The sequence below is a fragment of the Rhipicephalus microplus genome, chromosome 6 (genome assembly GCF_043290135.1).
Source record: "Rhipicephalus microplus isolate Deutch F79 chromosome 6, USDA_Rmic, whole genome shotgun sequence".
In the NCBI taxonomy this organism is placed as follows: Eukaryota; Metazoa; Arthropoda; class Arachnida; order Ixodida; family Ixodidae; genus Rhipicephalus; species Rhipicephalus microplus.
Window position 1 is genome coordinate 180,852,165 of NC_134705.1, and position 19,921 is coordinate 180,872,085.

Consider the following 19,921-nt stretch of genomic DNA (forward strand, 5'->3'; position numbering starts at 1 on the left):
ATCATCGAAATCACAACTTTTTATGAAGTAGTTATTCATTGCCGTTGCCACCTCTCGGTTACCAAGGCCACTAGAGTTTTCCAAAACCCTAGGAATGTGGCTTTGTTTTATTTGACCAGAAAGATTTCTAACCTCGCTCCAAATTTTGCTCGGATTATCACTTATTCTACTAAATAAATTCTCATAATACCTGAATTTAACGCGCCTTATTTCACCATTTAGATGGTTTCTGTATTTTTTGAACTCACTGAGTAATTTGATATCTCGTGTCTTTAAAAACGCATGGTACATGTTGTTCTTCTTTGTAATTTTTTTTAAATAGCGCATTACTTATCCAAGGTTTTCTAATTTTCTGGCGTTTTGCGTTCTTCACAGACACCGGGAAAGCTTCATCATAACATTTTATGAGTTTATTAATGAATAGCTTGTATGCCAAGTTAGCATCCCTTTCTTGTAACACGTGGTTCCAGTCTGTTGCAATAACACGATACCGGAAGATTCCAAGCGTGTCAGCGTTGATCTGACGAGACCGTACTTTTTTATTGCTTTTGCAAGTACCATTGGAAGAAGGAATGGTGCAAAAGATAGGTAGATGATCGCTTATACCTACTGCCAGCGATCCAGCAACGCAACACGTTGGGAGTGTGTTCGTCAAACATATATCAAGTAGTGTCGCAGTCTCTGCAGTTAGGCGGGTTGCCTTAGAAATTACGATATTACAGGCAAAGGAATTTGCCAGCGCTATTAACTGCCGTGAAGTTGCATCCTATAAGAGAGCATATCGATGTTTGCATCGCCCATTATCACAAATGGAAAGCCAGTAGGACACAAGTACTCAAAAACGTCTTCAATGAATGAAATTAACTTTGTTTTACACCCAGAGGGTGGTCTGTAAACGATCACAGCGAATGCTTTTTCTAAGCGAACCATGAGGCACTCTACAACTTCATTAACCAGGGAAAATTGGGGGACAACTTCATGCTTTAAGGGTTGTTTGACGTAAATAGCCACTCCACCACCTCTGCCAACGGGACGCACTATGCCATTGTAAGTGTAGTTCTCAAAATATGGTGGATCTTCGCCTACAGTTAGCCAGGTTTCAGAGAACAGCAACAAGTCAAAGCTAAATGTAAGGGAGCTAAATATACTGAGGATCTTATCTGTCTTGTGGCGTATGCTGCGTGTGTTTAAATGAAAAACCTTTATGCACCTGCGCGCAGCCCCAAGAAGACCATTCGCAGAACTGCTATCATGATAGTCATCACTAGGTATTGCTGTATCGGTGCTCATCTTAAACGAACGTATATCAGTTTGTGCATGTTCAAAAAAAAAAAATGTTCACTCTGTGGCAGTTCCGCCCCCTTCCACGGTCATCTTGGCAAGATCATCTGCGTTTCTTATCTTTAGTATAGGCGAGGTTTCGTTTCTACGAGCAAATATCTTGCCCCCCCCCCCCGATGTCCAGACAAATTTCCAACGCATTTCCTTCTTTCTCTGAATAGCTGATACAAGAAGCTGTTTTCCGTGTTTCGTCAAGTGCTCATTGACATATACTGCAGAAGACGTCTGGCTGCCCAGGTCCTTGCTGTCAATCCTAACTTTCTTTGACTTGCCTAGAATGGCAAGCTTCTTAGTCCTGCGCACAAATCAGACTACTATATTAGTTTGGTCATGACAAGCAGTCGGTACTCTGTGACAGATATCGACGTCATCTGAAGTTATTTCCTCTTGAATGGCACCACAGATTTTCTTAACCGCATCAAGGGGTTCAACATCAGATGGGACACCCTTAATTTCCAGATTATTTGAGCGCTGGTAAGTTTCGACCTCCTCTATTCTACGATGTAGTCTGTCATTTTCAGCTTTGAGCTCTTGGTTTTCTTTTATTACAGATTAACACAAGCTACCGTCGAAAAATCAAAATTATCCTTCGATAACAAGATTTACGACAAAAAATTACGACAGAACAATCACTCTCCGCGCAAGAGGCGAATGTATAAAAGGAGGTTGATACATTGCATTTCTTGAAGTACGCAGGGATAACAAACATCGGGAGTGAGTTGCAACCAAAGTGAGGACCAGGGGCGCAGCCATGTTGCCGCAAATCGCCACGCTGGCTTCCGGGCGACAAGCCATGTTTTGTATTTTTCCAGAAACGAACGAAGTGACGAGCTGCAGCCACGGATGGGCCTCCGCGACAGCAAATGCTGTTGCTAGAAAATTGCGTGCTTGCAGTTGGGGCTTAACAACGCAGCCTTCATACTGGCCCTGGTTCTTGCCATGTTTGCATGATTTCTTTAGGGACAAGTTTCCTCTTAGTCTAGGCTTGTACTCCAACAGGCGTAACCGGCAGTATCAGACAAACGACAAAAAGGCAGAAAGATAGACAGACAGACGGACGGGCAGACGAACACACAGACAGACGGATGGACAGACGCACGGAAAGACAGACGGACAGTCAGCCAGACAGACAGGCTTCGCCCCACTCATCATCATTCACTCCGTGTATATTCTGTGCTTTTTTGCCTAATTCACCTCAGCGCTAGATATGTATCAAATGTCAGATAAAGCTACAGATTTGAATAAAGCAGCACTGGAGCAACCTCGTCCGTCCGGGGACGGCAGCGTCTTTCTATTGAAGTTTCGTCAATGGGTATAACACGACATTCTAAGACATAAAGGATCTCGTTGCCGTTGCTACAGCAACCGGCGCTTCTCGGTACAAGTGACTTCATTGACAAGTAGTCGCGTATGTGGCTCGGTGCGTGTTATCACAGCTGCAGAACGGGCATGATGCAGCCGTTTCCGTCGGTCCGCCGCATGACCTACTTTCGCCGCAACGCTTAATCATTCCAGATATCGCGAAAAGCACCGGTTGCCGTAACAACTGAAGATAAAACCATTCTTACCGTTCGCGAAGTTTCACAGTACTGCCGATAGACCAACGTGCGCTGCAGTCGGTGAACGGACGGTTGGCGGCGTCGGATACACCACACCGTCTGCGTTGTCCCACGGCGCCTTGAAATCGAGCCGTGAAGTGTCCCACCTAAAGTGTGTAACCGAGACTCGACGCAAGACTGAGGTAACACCTCCGACCATTGGTTTTGTGTGAACTGGAGTACAGAGCATCAACAACTTGCAGCGTGGCCTGACCGGACGTATACACTGCTGCTGCCGGTTCCTCGGTGCTATAGTATACGCGTTATTCGCGTGCTACATAGCCAGTGAGTGCTGTGCGTATTTCGCGTATACGACGAAGTCCACAGCCACGCCGACATCAACGGACATGCTGCAGTGAGCTTCTAGTGACTGACGGACGCATGACCAAGTATACGGTGAGTGTAAGTGGCAGATTCAGCTTCATAAGACGAGTTCCTGTTTCTCTTCAATCGCATTCCTTAGGTAAAAAGTGGAATGCGTGAAGCCACGCGGTACGCTTGTGTATACCGCTTGCGTGGTACTTTGTCACCGCAGTATAGTTTTCACAAGCTGATGTCTTCGATTCACGTCCCAGAACTGTAAATCGATTGGTGGCACGAGAAAATAATATTGGCAATTTTATTCGTCCCGGTAGGAAACTCGACGTCTCATAAATGGCATGTACAGCCTCCAGCCTTTTTGATAATATCGCACGAACGTCGTCAGCAGCCAGTATCAGCGCGTTACAACGGCGATAGTCAGCGAGACCGGCAACAATGGTGGTGGTGGTAGTGGTTAGAAGATGAGAAAAGGCACCTGATTTCTGCAACCCGGTCGGGAGCACAGCGCAGTGCCTACCACAATGCGCGCAGGTGCACAAAGCAGCGCTGGCGCAACCGTCGTCTGTCAGGTTGGTTCTTTGAAGATGAAGCGCTCCCTTTCTTCACGTTAAAGGTACCCCGGAGTGCGCTGAATCGCAGATAGAAACGTCACGAACATTTTTTTTTTTTTACATTTCCACGTTTACGTTCAATAGCATGCGCTGCTGCCATTACTAGCACCTCCTTTAGGTGGAATAAACTGACGAAGACCGTGCGGCAAATTTTTGCAGTTTATTACTTTTTGAATACGTTTTATTCCAAAATTTTCTGTGCATTAACTTTGAGCTGTTTCTGTGACTGTGATTCCTATCCCGGCTGCGGCGGCTGCATTTCCGATGGAGGCGGAAATGCTGTAGGCCCGTGTGCTCAGATTTGGGTGCACGTTAAAGAACCCCAGGTGGTCGAAATTTCCGGAGCCCTCCACTACGGCGTCTCTCATAATTATATGGTGATTTTGGGACGTTAAACCCCACATACCAATCAATCTGTGACTGTAATCACGAGAAATACCAAGAGAACACGAATCAGTAGAGCACTGGCGGTTTAAGATGTGCGCATGGTTTTGTTCACACCCCTTTTGTTTTCCTCTTTCCTTTAATCTAGGGAGACTAATACAGTCATTGTAGTGGTCGGGCATCGTCCTGAAGGGAACAGCGTGGCAGACGACGCTTGCTCTAGCGCTGCTTTGCGAGCCTTCGCGTACTCTTACTGGTCTCGTAGATTATCGGCGTTTCCATAGAAGGCGCTAATGTGTACTGCCTGCGGTCGATGCTCGCGCTATATGATTAAAAATGCAGGAGGCTGCACGGGCGCGAGCATAAGAATGCAGACGACGAGATCCAGTGGCCGAATAAGGGCCAAACCTCATAAGCGCGAAAATGCACGCGACGGCGACGAGCGACGCTATGAGCGACGAAACAGGGCGTTCGCGCGACGTGTCGCGTGCTCGTTTTCGCGCGATCGCTCGGTTCTTCAGATTTGGAAACCGTCGCTCATCGCCCGGAAGTGCTGGGCTCAAGCAGCCAATAGCGAAAAACCGGAAAAGACGAAGACTACATATGTGCACGTGACCCTGCCCGAGTGACGTATGCGCAGCAAGAAATAACGCAATGTTTATTACGCATGTGCATATAAAAAAGTGCTGCAAGGCAATAATAAACACTTTCTGTTTCATTACACAATATATGACATTTTTAAATTGCATACCACTCGCTACGCGGTTTTCTTGGTGCGAGTAGACGGCCTCATGCCAGCAACAGTGGAATTCGCTCGCCGAAGCCGTCGCGTGAATGAGGTTTGCCTGCGCTAGCGACTGATCGCGCGAAGACGATCTACGTCGCGTCGCTCGTCGCTGTCGCGTGCATTTTCGCGCTTATGAGGTTTGGCCTTCAAGCCCCTGGGTACTTTTAGGAAAGTACCACCATTCCGAGCCGTCGCACCACGCATCCGCCTCTCGGGCCGCCACGCACATAGCGCGTGTTATCAGCGTGACATAGCAATTCTTCATAAGAAAGTGGCACGAGCATCTGTTGCTGTGCGCATGCGAGACCCGTCGTATTGGCATCCCATGTCGCTCTCTCCGACATGCTGGTAGCCAAAACGACACCTTATTGTCGCTGTGTTTGCTCTTGGAACTCCATGCCGTTTTTTTTAAATGACGATATTCTTTTTTATTTTTTTTTACATAGCAGCTCCAACGGTGCCGGTTCCAGCACAGGGCTTGCGTCGTTATTAATGCCGGATGATTAGCATAACTAGGCGTTAGCCAGCGTCGCAAAACCTGATGAATCGAAGCACACAAAATCAAGTTTTCTCAGCTCCGCTTTCCTGTGCAGCACTGTGGTGGTCTGGTTGCTAAGGTACTTTGGCAGCTCTATAGAGGCTCGTGGGGAAGTCGACTTGGATTAATTGGCCGCAAAAAGGTTTGCCTCTTTTTTTTTTGGCTGAGTTTGCTCGGCTAAATAAATGATAGATCAACTATGCTCTATTGGATTTGGCTGAACGTGTACTTGACCCATCTGTGCGCGTCTCAGCTTTACTAGCATAACATAAAAATAGCAAGCTGAATTGAGCTTAACTGAACTTACTCTCGAATTTATTAGGTGATACGGTGCTCAACTAAGCTGGATCATATTCGGCTACACTTACATTTACTTAACCCCCGCGACAAAGGCAGGCTGAGCTGAGAAAAACTTAATTTTATGGGCTTGGCCTCATCAAGTTTTGCGAGGCTGGCTACGCTTAGTTATGCTAATCAATCAGCATAAATAACTGCGCGAGCCTGGCGCTGGAACCGTCGCAGTCGCCACATAAAAAAAAAGCAGCACAAATTTGATGGAGCAAAGACTGCAACACCGATTTGTCGTTTTGGCGACGAGCGCGTCGGAGAGAGAGACATGACAGGCCAACTGATACGACGGCACAGCAGGCGTCTGGTCGCCAGAAGAGCATCAATGCCTTCTGCCACGTGATACCGTGCTCTGCACACTTATGCTAACATCTGTATATATTACATGTGTGCCATGAATGGTATAAATGGCATGTATCTATGGCATAAAAGTGACATTATTGCCTCTGAAGTGAACTTGTGGAATAAGTAACCTTACTTTATTTCCTTATCTTCATGTATGCAGTGCAAGGTATTACAAAACGCGTATTACAAGGCGTATTACAAGCCTTCGATATGAACTAACTGGCCCCAGTCACCGCATTACTAACACTTACTAGCGTAGCGGGAATCCAACCTCGTGACGTCATGTTGGTGTTATATATGAGCGCATCGCATGCTGGTTCAGCATACTCACACACAAAGGCCCAATAACGTTCCACTGTTCCACATCAGAGCAAGTTAACTAGCTCTGAAGCAAGTTAATCGCCGTGTGATTATAAAACACTGACGTCATCTGAGCTGCCGTGTTGGGCGTCTATGACGTCACGGGCAAGCTATCCATAGCTGACCAGCATGGCGGCGCTTTCTGTGTATGTGTCACAGCCGGTCACAGCTGACGACTGCCCGGATGAGGGCGTGGAAGTCAATTGACGTCACCGTTGAGGGCGAGGTGCCGCTTGGCATTGCGTAAAGGTATCGGTACTTTTCAATGACAATGATTGGTACATGAAGTTAAGGAGGGCAGTGTGCAGTAACTTACGTCATGCCACTTCTGGAAGTCCTTGCCATTCTTCTGGCATCATTACTGCGCGAGGGCCGAGAACGGCTGGCTCTTCGCACCAGTGGTATTAGTTTCTAATTACAATTGACTCGCATATCTGGAACACACTTCTGCAGAACCGTGCAGATTCTTCCTTAGTTCAGGAACCAAGGCTTCGAAACTGTGCTTCGAAATTAGCCTATTCACTTGTCTCCGTGTCTTTGCATGGTAGAATTAAAGAAAAACAAATGCCATGCTAGCAGTCTATCGCGTTTCTGCAGCTCATCACTGTCCATTTATTTGTCCAGTGTGGAGCACCAAAAGGTCGTCTCGTTAGCGACCAACAGTCGGAACAAACAAAATAAGCGGCAGCAAGCATGGCAGACGAAAAAAAAAATTAATAGAGGGAGACACGGGGACATGCGTGAAGCACCACAAATATCGGGTGACCCGCTCCGTTTAGGTGCGAACGATACGAGACGATCTCGAAAGGGTCGTGGCGGTGGCTTCTTCAAAGGTGCTCTCTTGATAAATGGTCCCGACGAGGCCTCTTCATGGTGGCCAAGACGCTCCAGACGAGAAGCGCAGGAGGAGGGAAGGTTACGAAATAGAAACGATGGAGAGGATAAAACGAGGGCTTGTCCGTATATTACTGAGGTGTCTTTCTCGTGGTCCAAGTAATCAGATTCCGTGGCCTTTTCTTTTTTTCGTTCACAAGAGAGAGAGAGAGAGAGGCGACGGTGCGGAGCGACCCGCGGTGGGTATCCATGAACGCTGCAATGGCTTACCAGCTCGTAACACCGGTCTTGGCACTTCATCCATCAACGTTTACTCCCACTCCGTATGTGGGAGGGGTAAAAAAACAGCAACAAAAAAAAACGACTGTGGACGCGTGTGCGAAAGAACTCGTTCGTTCTATAGGCGGCACGTTGTGAAATAAACCCCCACGGCGACTATCGCGAAATGCGCGAGCAAAAAGCGGCGAGTTACAAACGAGGCGAACTCGTCGCCAGCCGTTTTTTTGGAGTGAGAACTGTGCGCCGGGGCCTTGTTTAATGAGCGCCGGCGCGAGATGGGAAGGTGTGTCGTTTCTGGCGTGGTTACTAACAAGGCGCGCCTTTGCGATATGTCGTTGTGCCGAGTGGAATTAGAATCGCCGCTTCCGTTTGGGGGGGTCCCCTCTTTTTTTTTTTCTTTAGTCGATACCTCCTTACGTACTGCTGAAACAAACACGCAGATATGTGCAGGATTTTACAGCATTATACTGCCCTCTGTCGGATATCCGCAATACGCTGCTCATGATTGAAGTGAATAGATATGTAAATGCAACCGGAATGTGTTCGCAGTATTGGTCACTTCGATGCGTATGTACAAGCCCGTGTCACCTGTACGACTTCAAATTACACGTCCCTGTTTTTCCTTCCCGCTGAAAACATGCGTAAAAGAAAAGATAACCTCGAGTAGTGGTGTACTATGACAAGTGGTTTAGCGTAAGCACGCATACAATGAATTGTGCGTTAGTTAGCCATGACCCTAAACCAAACGCGCGCCTACTCGTCAGCCTGCTTATCCCGCATTTCTCAGTACGCAGTAGCTTCTAAAACCTATGAGATCACAATTAAGCTATTGGACTAAAAAACCTTGACCAGTAGCTTGTAAACTGTGCAAGATTGGTCAAGCTTTTTGCAGGGGACGCTACGTGCAACGGCACATGAGATTCGAATACTATAACACTGCGACGTTATATACTGCAGTACTTGAGCCATGTCTGCGCTGGGATATAAGCAACGTTAAACCCGGCATTCCGGAGTGTTTGGGAGGCCCTATAGGACACGTATGCAGATGGCACACCGGTCACATAGATAAGAGGCCGGTGTGAATGGTGTGTAATGGCATTCAACTTTATTTGCACCATTGCTGGAGAGCGGCGGAAAATACATTGACCGAAAAGGCCACTCGAGGTGTCTCAGTTTGTTGGTCTTCCGGTTAACACAGCGGACCGGGCGTACATTCACGCTCCGCGGTTCATACGGAGCGTTTATATACACTCTGCATTATTCAGTAACATTGTGGACAAATGATTGATTTAGGTGCACTACATAGATGCCCAGCCGCTTAACCACCGTCAGCCTATACGTGTACTGTTCAGGCTCGGGCTTCGCTTTTTTTTTTTTTTTCGCGGCTGCAAAGCCGAGACTTTCCTGGCAATCACAGACTCCTTCGCGTAGCGAACCTTCCCCGAGTAAAAGTAAGCAAACAACAAAGCCAAATGAGCGTTGTCAGTGCGTGGCCGCAGCAAAAGCTTGCTTATATAACCGCGCGTGCATGCCGCAGCATAAATAAGTGCGCATCTCTTTGCCGACAAACAAGTGTTCCTATATAGGCTTAGGCCAGACACATCGCTGAGACCCTCCCGTCTGGATGAACGCATTTCCAACGGTCTGTTCTTTTGTTTCTGCCCATATGTCAGACAGAAGCTACGATGGGCAAGGACGTCCTGATAGCAACGAGATGTATACACACATGCGGTGGCCGTGGCTCTGTCTATCACCTTCGCGTATCACGCCTTTGCCGACTGTTTCGATCTCGGACAGTCCGATGATTATGTCTTCAGACACGGCTGCTAACTTATCACCCCAGTCGTACACGCAGCCGAGAGGCATAACGTATGTAAGACGAAATCTCCGCGAACTCATCGTCAATATGTTGAGTTCCTCGTGTGCGTGTCGTGTGTAGCGTCTCGCTGTGGGTGCGTTGTTGAGGCGAGAAAGATTTACGTTAGCCGTGCTTACCGCGAAAAGCGTGGCCGGTGAGCGTGGCTCGTCTATATGCTAGTGTGGCTCGCCATGCCCGCTGCGATGCCGGACAGAGCGCTGGACAGGCTGTATTATACTCCTTCGCTGCCTCGCGAACGCGCGACCACTCCTTCGAACTTCGAGTAAATCGCCACTGTCCATGTCTTTCTCGTTGTAGTTCCGGTGAAAGGCAATCTCGGATCGAGAGAAGCGCGATTGTATCAACACACCCGATTGCACGCGACGGGAGCCGAAGTGCATGGGATAAGAGTCTGACTCGAGACGCTAATATAAGATTGCGTCACGGTTTCTGAGCTTCGTGCAGGTGGATGAACAAGAGTGTAAACGGTTCCGAGAATCATAGCTGTCTCGCGCATGCAGCGTCGCGTTATATGGTTAGGACGTCGTTTAACTCTTGCAGAGCCCGTCGACAAGGTGTTACGTCGACTGTGTGTGTATAGTCGTGGGCTCGATTCGCAGTCGCGGTGAAGCGCACACTGTGATGGTAGCGAAATGCAAAGGCTCTCACGTTCGTGACACTATATAATCACGTTTAGGAGCGATCGAAATGGTCAAACCAATTCTGACCTCCTTCACTCCGGCATAGGTATAAAAGCCGATGCTCTTTGTCAAATCCCTGGAAAAGGGCCATTTGTAGCCATAAAACTAAACGGAAGAGACGCATCGTCCTGCCTATGTCCAGCACTTAATAGCAGTGGACAATTAGGCCAGTTGGTGATTCATAATTAATGTATACTTCGAGGCCCCTCAATGAGCCCCCGCGTGAGTGCGCACGTAATGTACGCAATGACAATGAAGGTTTCTTAGATCAGCACGTCAGCAGGTGTAGCTGTCATGCTGATCGTTTCGAATTCCACATATCAATCATTTTATTTGAATACTTCGAATGTGTATCAACCGTAATCCTTGCAGTCCCGCTAAAACAGATTTGATTGATTGATATGTGGGGTTCAACGTCCCAAAACCACCATATGATTATGAGAGACGCCGTAGTAGAGGGATCCGGAAATTTCGACCACCTGGGGTTCTTTAACATGCACCCAAATCTCCCGCTAAAACAGAGGTTCACCATTGCTGCAAGGGTGAAATACTTCTATGGGCACTCTTTTTTTTTTTTGCCCTTAACGTTTGTATTGCAGCACAAAGCAAGCATAACGCAAGTAAAGACCCACTCAATGAAACCAAATGGGTCATTCAACCTTCGAGAACACCGCCCATAAATCAACGTACAAACCGAGACACACGACTTGGGAGAATGTTGCGAGCACACGCGCGAGCTGCAGACACATCGTCCGCTCTCTGTACGCAATTACGAAGCAAACAAACTTGTCCGAAATGATTAATGGCGTTAGCGTACGTGCAAGCTACCCTTGGCCAAGCGCACATAGTCTGCTATATCAAGTTTCAGCGGCCTCGGAAACGCCGCAGTTAACGCAGTCATGAGGTGTTTGCGCTGTCCACAAAGTATATCGCAACTGCGAGAAAGAGACCACAAAGTAATTGCTTAATCATTTCTTTTGTTTCTACGATAAAGTGTATTTCGTAGTCTCCCACCGCTCGTTGGCGAGGAAATTTTCGCGAAGTATAAAGCGCGCCGCCGAGGCCTCTTCAAAATATCGCAACATTCTTGCGTTCATGCTCGGATAGACGTAACGAATGGGGCGACACCTCGCGAGGGTTGCAGCTTTTAAATCAAACGCGAGTTTCATACATCGTGTACGAAGCTTTCTGCCTCGATTTACGCCGTAAAAGCAGGCCCAGAAAAGTGGTATAAATTAAACGGACACAAAAAGAGAGGGTCGGGTTGCTTTGGGAAAGCGTGGCTTTCTCGTAATTTGGGGGGCGGCCACGAATTCTTGCGCGCTTTCTGCTGGGATCGCGTTTTGAAAAGATGGATGACTCGTCGTCCACTTCCGAGGTAAAAAAAAAAAAACAGAGGGCAAAATAAGTAGGAAGATAGAAAGGGAAAAAAAGAAACGAAATATTGAATTTCATTCCCGAGAATCCGTGTCTTGGGTGGTTGTGACGCTTGTTGTACAATGCTTGCTGTGAAACGGTCTGTGCTGCTAGATGCACGAACTTTACAGGTGTTACTTTGTTTGTAAGCATGTGTATGTTGCTTCTCTCTCAAGGATTTGTGTATGCCTTTCACGTAACTTCAACTGTCCAAGGAAAAAAAAAAAAGCTATATTTCGCAAATCTTCAATCCGCGAATTGAAAACTTGCAAGTACAGCACTTGCAAGCTTCGTAACGTATTTATAAACTCTGTTTATTCTGTACGTTGTCGTACACGTGCACATTTTTTTTTTTTTGGCAGCGACATTCTGAACGTGTCGTATTCTCGTAGCTTTATCTAATGAAACTGTAAAGGTACGGAAGTTCACTGGCCAATGGCCAATATATAGTGAAACAAGAGACGGTGTGCCAAAGTCGCTGGGCAGATGACCAGTCCCCCCCCCCCCCAAAAAAAAAAAAAAAAGATGTCTTTCGCCATGGCATGCATAGCGAAAAATGACCATAGCTTGCCCCCTCCCCCTCCCTTCCCCGAAAAAAAAGTGTGTTTCCACGCCCCTATAATCAGGTCGTGTGTGACGCCAAAAAAACTGCCCTGTTCTCTCTTGCTGACGTAAATGACGTCATCCCAATATCGGTGGAGCCCCGAATTGATTACACAGTGACGCGTTAAGAGACGTGACGAGATTGCAGACAAGGACTTTCGTGTTCCGTGTACGCAACAAACTGAAACGTCGCGCCATCCGCCTACAAATTCAGTAAACATGACATCAGTCCCATTTAGCGACTCCACCAATACGTTGCGAATATATTCTGACTTCACCTGACCAAGGTGGCATATAGTAATTGTGATGATCCACATATAGGTTACGACGATTCACTGCTGGCCTGAAGGTAGTGGGTTCAAATCCAGGCCGCGCCGGCTGCATCTCGATGTTTACAAAAATTGTGTACGCCCGTGCACTTAGATTAAGGTGCTTGTTAAAAAAAACAAGAAAACACCAGAGTGTTTAATCCACAGCCCTCCGCTACACCGTCTCTCATAACGGAATCGCTGTGGTTTTTGGACGCAAGACACCAACAATTACATTTACGCGTTATTTACTGGTGCCAGCTACTATAGCCAAAATGACAGTTATGGTTCATAGGAGCACCACCGTGTCATCGCTGTCATCTTTCCACAGTTAACCGTGAGTGCAGGTGCAACCTATGTTGAATTCCAATGGCGGAGTGGGTGCAGCCGACCGACTCCGCGAGCGAGCACTCGACTCTGGCGTAGAGCAAATCCTCCAAATCCGCCATCGGAACACAACCCTGCTGCGTTACCCAGGATACCTTGCGCGTGGTCTTTTCCGCTGTCTGTTTACCACGTGGCTTACCAGCATCGCCGCATCGTTCGTTTGCTTGTTCAGCGCTATTCACCTGTGTGAAATGGATATCACGCCAAGCGTGCAGCAGCTATTGTCCACGATGTCTGCGATGGTGACCACACAGTATGCGGAGCAACATGGTAAGTGTCTCCTCGATTTCAACACTGTGCTGTAATTGTAAGTTGAATGCAACACACGTGTTGGGTGGAGCGATTGTCTGCACACGCTATGTTCATGTAGCAACGTTGCTCTACTGCTGATGCGATCATGTCACTGAAACGCATCGCATGCGTCATACCGTTGTTCGTTTGCCTGTGTCCGTGGAGAACGAAAACCTTCACCGCATTGATTGCACAAACACCGCTGTAAATATACAGCAAAAAGTAAACGTGCGCGCGACGCCGCTGTTCTTGCACGGAACGGCGTCATTAGTAAGAAGCGACTTCCTATCATTTTAGAATGTAGCCACACGAATAGAAACGAACCGCGTTGGTGACAAGCGTGTTTGGTATAAGGGCAATTGGACCGATCGTCCAAAACAATTGTTTTCTGCCCCCTACTCCGCTCCCGCGGCGAATCTCCCGATTTCATAAGTCTCTAGGTTGGCAGGTACGCATTTGCAGCGAGATACCTCCAAAGTAACCCCCAGGAAATTTTAGCTGCAGAGGTAGCAGCGTGTGTGCATGTTCTGCTATCTAATGGGTTGGCAATATTACCAAGTTCGGGACATTGAGCACATCCAAATTAGGAATCGGTCTCAGTCCGCAGAAATTACGTTGCTTTTCCTGGAGTGTCACTGCCTGTTTCAGGCCTGAAAGATCCTGCTTCATTTTGATGAACAGTCAGCTGATCAGAAACTCTGTGCATCATGATGAGAGTGTGTAATTCAATCAAGAATGCGCACAATGTGTTGAGCTATTGTTGAAGAACTTGCATGCCACCATGTATGCTTACGTGAAATTGTTATTCCAAATTTTGTGTCGTGATGAGATAGCATAGCAACCATAGAGTTACTGTTTTGTGAAGCTGTGTTAGGAAGCCTCACATGGCTTAGCTTAAGTGCATACATAGTTGCATGAAATTCACATGGTGCTTCAATGTACAGCAATTTGTGTCACAGAACACAAATCGGTCGTTATGTCGCTTCATGTATACCAGCTGTATGAATAACAATGCATTTGGTTTTTCTATTCACAGTGCCAGAACACAGCCAAATGAGCGAGCAACGCAGTGAGTCCATTTATTTATTTATTTAGAGAAAACTGCAGGCCCATTTAGAGGCCCTAGCAGGAGAGGATACAAATGCATTCAAGTAATGAATTATACATGATATATACAGTTAGATCAGTGCAAAGAACACCAAGCACTGTAACGACAAAAATCAAAGTAGAAAAATCGATATCAAGACAAACTAAAACAGGTTGGTGCTTATATATGCCTATAAGCTCTACATTAATACCAACACAGCAGAATACCACAACTCTCTAACAACTGTGTCGGGTGACGTGCAACTGGTAACGTCTGTACAAATGTCTCAAGCACTTTTTTTTTCAGGTACAGGCTGTGAGTGGACGGCGGGAGAAACAAAGCTGTTGCTCGAGTACTACCAGCAGTATTTTTCCCAAATAGGGCCGATGAAAAATTTAAAAATAAAAAGGCAATGTTTGCCAAAATAGCGGCCGACATTACAGAGGCTGTCGGGGTCCCTAAAACAGCTGACCAGTGCTGCAGCCGCTACAAAACAATCATGCGACGAAAAAGAAGCGCTGCAGCACATAACAGCAAATCGGGGAATTCTCCTTGCGACGTTCCTTTTGAAGATGACATTGCCAAAATACGCTGGCTAGATGACAGCCTTCAGCCAGAAGAGCTCAGGGACAGCTCTGGAATAGTCTCCATAAAAAGACCACCCAGACAAGCGTCGACGAGCCAAGCATCAGGGAGCCAGGAGCTGACAAGCCAAGGTTCAACTAGCCAGGAGTCTACCAGCACAACGAAGGAGCTTGAGCCCAAAAAGCCGAAACCCTCGGCTTCTAGATTACTGGAAATGAATCACTTCTTTGATGAAATGAGGAAAATTCAGGAAGAAAAAGAAAAAAAACGAACTGAACGCGAGAATGAAAGAAGGAAGCGTCATCAAGAGAGGCAAGAGCAGAAGGAGCGCATTCGGCAAGAAAAAGCAAAACAACACGAAGAAAAAATGAAGCTTTTGAGCCGATTTCTTGGCCTAGACAATGAATAATTTCAGTGGACTAAAATACTATTAGCTAGTTGAAATAAAATGTGCAGTGCAAAACATGTGTTTGTGTATATAAAGGGGGCTGCGCATTGGTGCACACACACAGCCTCCAAACTACTGTGGGGAACTAAAGGGCCAGTTCAGACAAAACAGAGAATTATGGTGTTATTTCCCACAATCACTTTGCAGGAGCTTGGTCAATACCTTTGCACGCTTAATTTCGCCAAGCTTGTGCAAAGCTCGCTCCTCATCAGTTTTATCACTGTGGTTATCTGTGCAGTTCTCCCACTGAATAGCATTGGGTGCTCCATCATCATCATTATCATCATCTGGCTCTTCATCACCGTAATCGATGCACAAGTTATGAAGGATACAGCAGCTTGTAATAAACTTATTGAGCCAGTGGATAGTGTGCAACTCCAGGTACATGAGCTGCCTGAAGCGCTTCTTGAGTGTGCTGAATGCATTTTCAATGAGCACTCGTGTGCCTGAAAACTTAAAATTGAAGCTTTTTTGTTGCTTATTCATTGCACCGTAATCCCTGTATGGTGTCAACAGGTACTCCCGCAGCGGATATGCTGCGTCCCCTAATATATGATAACGGCCCTGACATACTGAAGCTATGTTCTTTGAAAGAGGCGATAAGCTAAACACATGAGAATCAAGCATTTTGCTGGAGGTTCCAGTGAACGCATCGAGGAAGCGCCTCTTGTGGTCACAGACGGCTTGCAGCGTTAGTGAAAGGTAATGGTGCCTGTTGCAGTATGTGGAGGCAACCTTGTTGGCTGGGCACTGTATCTTGACATACGATCCATCTATACAGCCAATAACAGCAGGCATTCCAGACACCTGCAAGCAAGTTGTACTCTTCTAATGAGTGATATCATCCATGCCTGAGCAAGAAATGAGCATTTGCGAGGAGTTTTAACAGGAAAGGCTGGTGATCAAGCCCATTAACTCACAATCACAGCATACGCTTCATGACTCAGCACAATATATTTTATGGTGAAGATTCAAAATGCAAACCAAAATTCAACTTTAAGAACTATTTAAGATAACATACATTGCTGTCCACACCATATACTACACGTTTTCTTGCTATCCACCTCTCTTTTTACAATGGTAAAATGGGAGAGAAAACAAAACAAAGCCTGCATATGTTTTTTCCTAAAGGGAGTTGAAGTACGTAATTGCAATTTCATTCTTAAACTTAAAACCAAACCTCATTCATATTGTATCGTACATCTGAACAGAAATGACAAAGCATGCAGCATCATCCGCATGCAAGGAATCGACTGTGACTGCAGGAGAGACCTAAGTTGAATGTTTCGAACACAACTGGATGAAGCTCGGTATTATCATCACGACCTATCACATTTTTCTTAAAGTCCCACCTCAGCGTAAAATTGAGCTTGAAATAACCCACAATAAAATGTGCACTCGTGTTTGTGATATTATCAACATAGCTTGGCCGGCCAATATTATTGGTCCTCACAATAAATAAAATCAAAGCAAACCTTCTCAAAACTGCTAGTGAGGTTCTCCAAGTCTGCGGGAAACTTGATCACCGATGGTCCCAGCGTCATCAGGAACTGTGCTACTCTCTGAAGAACTCTGTACACGGTGCTTTCTGACATGTCGAAACGGCTTGCCACGTCTCGCATGCAGGTTTTGTTGGCCGCGTACCTGCGCAGGGGGATTACAGGTACCCGAAAGAAAAAAAAAACAGCTTCAGATCACACTGCACTGTAAGCAACAGGCTCATAGTCAAATGCGTTCTTGTGCAGGCATCGTACAAAGAAAAAGAAAGGGGGGGGGGTGAAGGTGGGGAGGTGTAACTAACCAGATAAATGTCAAGACATGCGTTTCCGCGGATTTCGCTTGAACTCCTCCGTGTGTGCTCGAAGGGCACATTGTCGAGACAGCAAACTCCGCGACCAACTTTTCGGCCACAGGTCGAGCCAGCCTAAAGTGCCTCCGGAACTGCTCAAGAAAAGAAACAAACGAAAACACCACAACGTGTTAAACCTTGAGCATAATACTTTCCTTCTTTTTTTCTATTTCTTTACCTCGTGGTCCGAGTACTGCCGAACGACGTCCTCGATGAAGCCGACGACTTTGGGCCTCTTCGCGGGAATGCGGAACAACTTGTTAAATTCCCGCTCGTAAGCGCAAGCTTTAGCGTCGCTGTCGCTGTCCGACGAATCACTCGTGTCAGTACTTGAGCTTTCCGACTCAGAGCTGTCGCTATCGAGTAGCAGAAGCATTGCCGCGCGCTTTGCCGAGGTAGCCGAGCCGTCCATGCCGTCCGCCATTATCAACACAACTCGCGCCGCGCCAGCCGCGCCCCCAAGCAGGCAAACGTGTTAAAGGAAATGCGTCACGCTGAGTTCCGGTCCACTCCACCGATTTCGGCGGAGCAGTTTTTCCTGCTCCACGGAGGGACTCCCGCTCTGAATCCACTCCGGCTCTCTCATTGGAACATTTGACTCTCGCTCTCACTCTGTCATTGGAACACACTTGCTCTGAAAGGAGCAGAAAAACTTGCTCCGACTCCGCCATTGGAATTCAACACTAGAAAACTAAAGTTTCGGAGTGGAAGCTCTGGCATCAACTTGACGGTCAAAGGAAAGCCAGCGCTTCACTCTCGGAAACATGCATGTTCTTGTCGGGTGGTTGCCTCTTGGAGATAACATTGCTTGGTTTTGTTAATATAAGCGCTAGGTAAATACTCATAACAGATCGTTGTTTCCGACGAAAGTAAAGCTTCGAGTGATTAGTGTCGAATACTTACTTTATAATATGTCAGGACTTTCAAGAGGTTTTTGAAAAGCAGCAACACAGACACAAGTCGAGGGCTATATAAGTCCGAAAAAGAATGCAGTATAAAATTTGTAGAATTCGAAGCCACGGCCGTTCACGTGAGCTATTTATTACTAAATCTGGAGACTTTCTACCACTTTCAGGGATGGAGCATCTATTTATTGAATCTCGCTATTGTTTAGAGGCCTTGCTGGAGCCGTTACCTTACGCTACCTATATAGACAAGCGCTACTGAATAATCATGTTCTCTGCAGTTAGAAATTCTATCAGAAACAATAGTTTTGCTGTTGCCGTTTTTCATTGAGAGAGCGATGGTTTGTGCTGTCGAGAAAGATTTTTTTTTTTGGGGGGGGGGGGGGGCTGAATACTGTGGGCAATGAACTTCGTCGTCGCAAGTCATCGTCAGTTTTCGTAAGTGTTTATCATGCGCGAATGTGTACCATCATGAGCGCCTGCTTGATTGCTGCTCTGAGCATCAACGAGCACATTATTGGTCTTGTAACGCAAATGAAAACGCGCCAAATACGCGCGCTGGCTGCGTTCCTTCACCGTATAAGGTCTCCATGCCCAATAACTTGTGGAACAGCAGACTTGGAGAGCACAAGAGCGAGAGTATAGGACTGACCATTGGGTGACTTGCTACAATTTAATTACCGTGGCAATGTCGGGACATTACCGGGACAATTACCGTGGCAATGCCGTGGCAATCGCTCGGGCACTTCCCAGTCTTTCCGTCATGCCATGTTCGTAAGAGAGAAAGTAGGGAGGATGATATTTGGCCAAGTGTGACGTTGATCAAAAGTACAGGATGTATTATTCGCGAGCCGGTAAAAAAGGGGCTCCCGTAGATCAACTGCCTGTCACGCGGCGCTGACTGCAAACGTTGAAAATGAGTAAGCGACCACCACCTTGCAGGCTGCAAGCTCAAGAAAGGCGCGACAGAATATCGAATGACCCGAGTTGGTCTCATCTATGCCTTCAATGAGTGAGGATATTAAACATGAGAAAGCTGTTGGTCCCGGCAACAACTGACCTAGACTGCAATCGCTTCGCGGGCAATTACTCATCGGGATGATATAAAATGTAAACAAAGCGACTTTCAGTGGCTGTTAATTAATATGCTTCAAATAAGATACAGGAGAACTCGGCACGAAAGGGAAAACTCTCTTTGCACTCTGTTAACTGTAAGTTAGCCTGAATGAATACGGCACACTCTATAGGGACTTCTGGTGCAGTATAGCATGTTATCAGGGGTCAATTTAAGAAAGAAATGTTCCCTTGGGTTTGCATCATAGCTTAACGCTAATATTTTATACTGTAAGCTAGTAAGATGTCCAGCTCGGGCGCCATCCTAGGGTGGACGAGGCTTCACTTTTAAGGCGTAATTTCTCTTCCAGCAATTCTTTAAAAACCTTTTTGGCCGCGACACCACAACAGTTAGAAGGTTAATACGTCGCCGTGGCTGCCGCGAACCGCTCGTTTGCATCGACAAAACGGGTCGTGCGGGTAGCTTTTAAATGCTAATCTCACAAGAGAAGAACAGGACAAACAGACAAGTACACAAACATCCAAGCAAACAAGGAGAAAAAAAAAGACAAGGCGGCTTTGGGAGAGGCGTGTAATACTCCCACCGCGTGTGGTGGCACGCGCGCTTCGCGTTCATACGCGACTGCGGCTGTGTTCCATCACTGTCTCGCACGCCGCATATGA

General features: G+C 46.8%; 1 protein-coding gene and 1 long non-coding RNA gene across 3 annotated transcripts in view; both read left to right on the top strand.

Annotated features, from left to right (window-relative positions):
• The first annotated feature begins 2,952 nt into the window (after nt 1–2,952).
• Nucleotides 2,953–19,921, top strand: part of LOC142765719 (uncharacterized) — a 205,968-nt gene continuing 188,999 nt past the window's right edge. The window contains exon 1 of one of the 2 annotated variants that reach the window (XM_075867203.1): nt 2,953–3,341. In XM_075867203.1, the coding sequence (XP_075723318.1) occupies nt 3,321–3,341 (21 nt within the window). In that variant the 5' untranslated portion in view covers nt 2,953–3,320. The remainder of the gene's footprint in view (nt 3,342–19,921) is intronic. The other variant, XM_075867204.1, reaches the window with a different exon arrangement.
• LOC142765066 (uncharacterized) lies at nt 13,131–14,737 on the top strand. Its single transcript, XR_012884046.1, has 3 exons — nt 13,131–13,289; nt 14,347–14,379; nt 14,704–14,737. It is a non-coding gene; the product is annotated as an uncharacterized LOC142765066 (long non-coding RNA).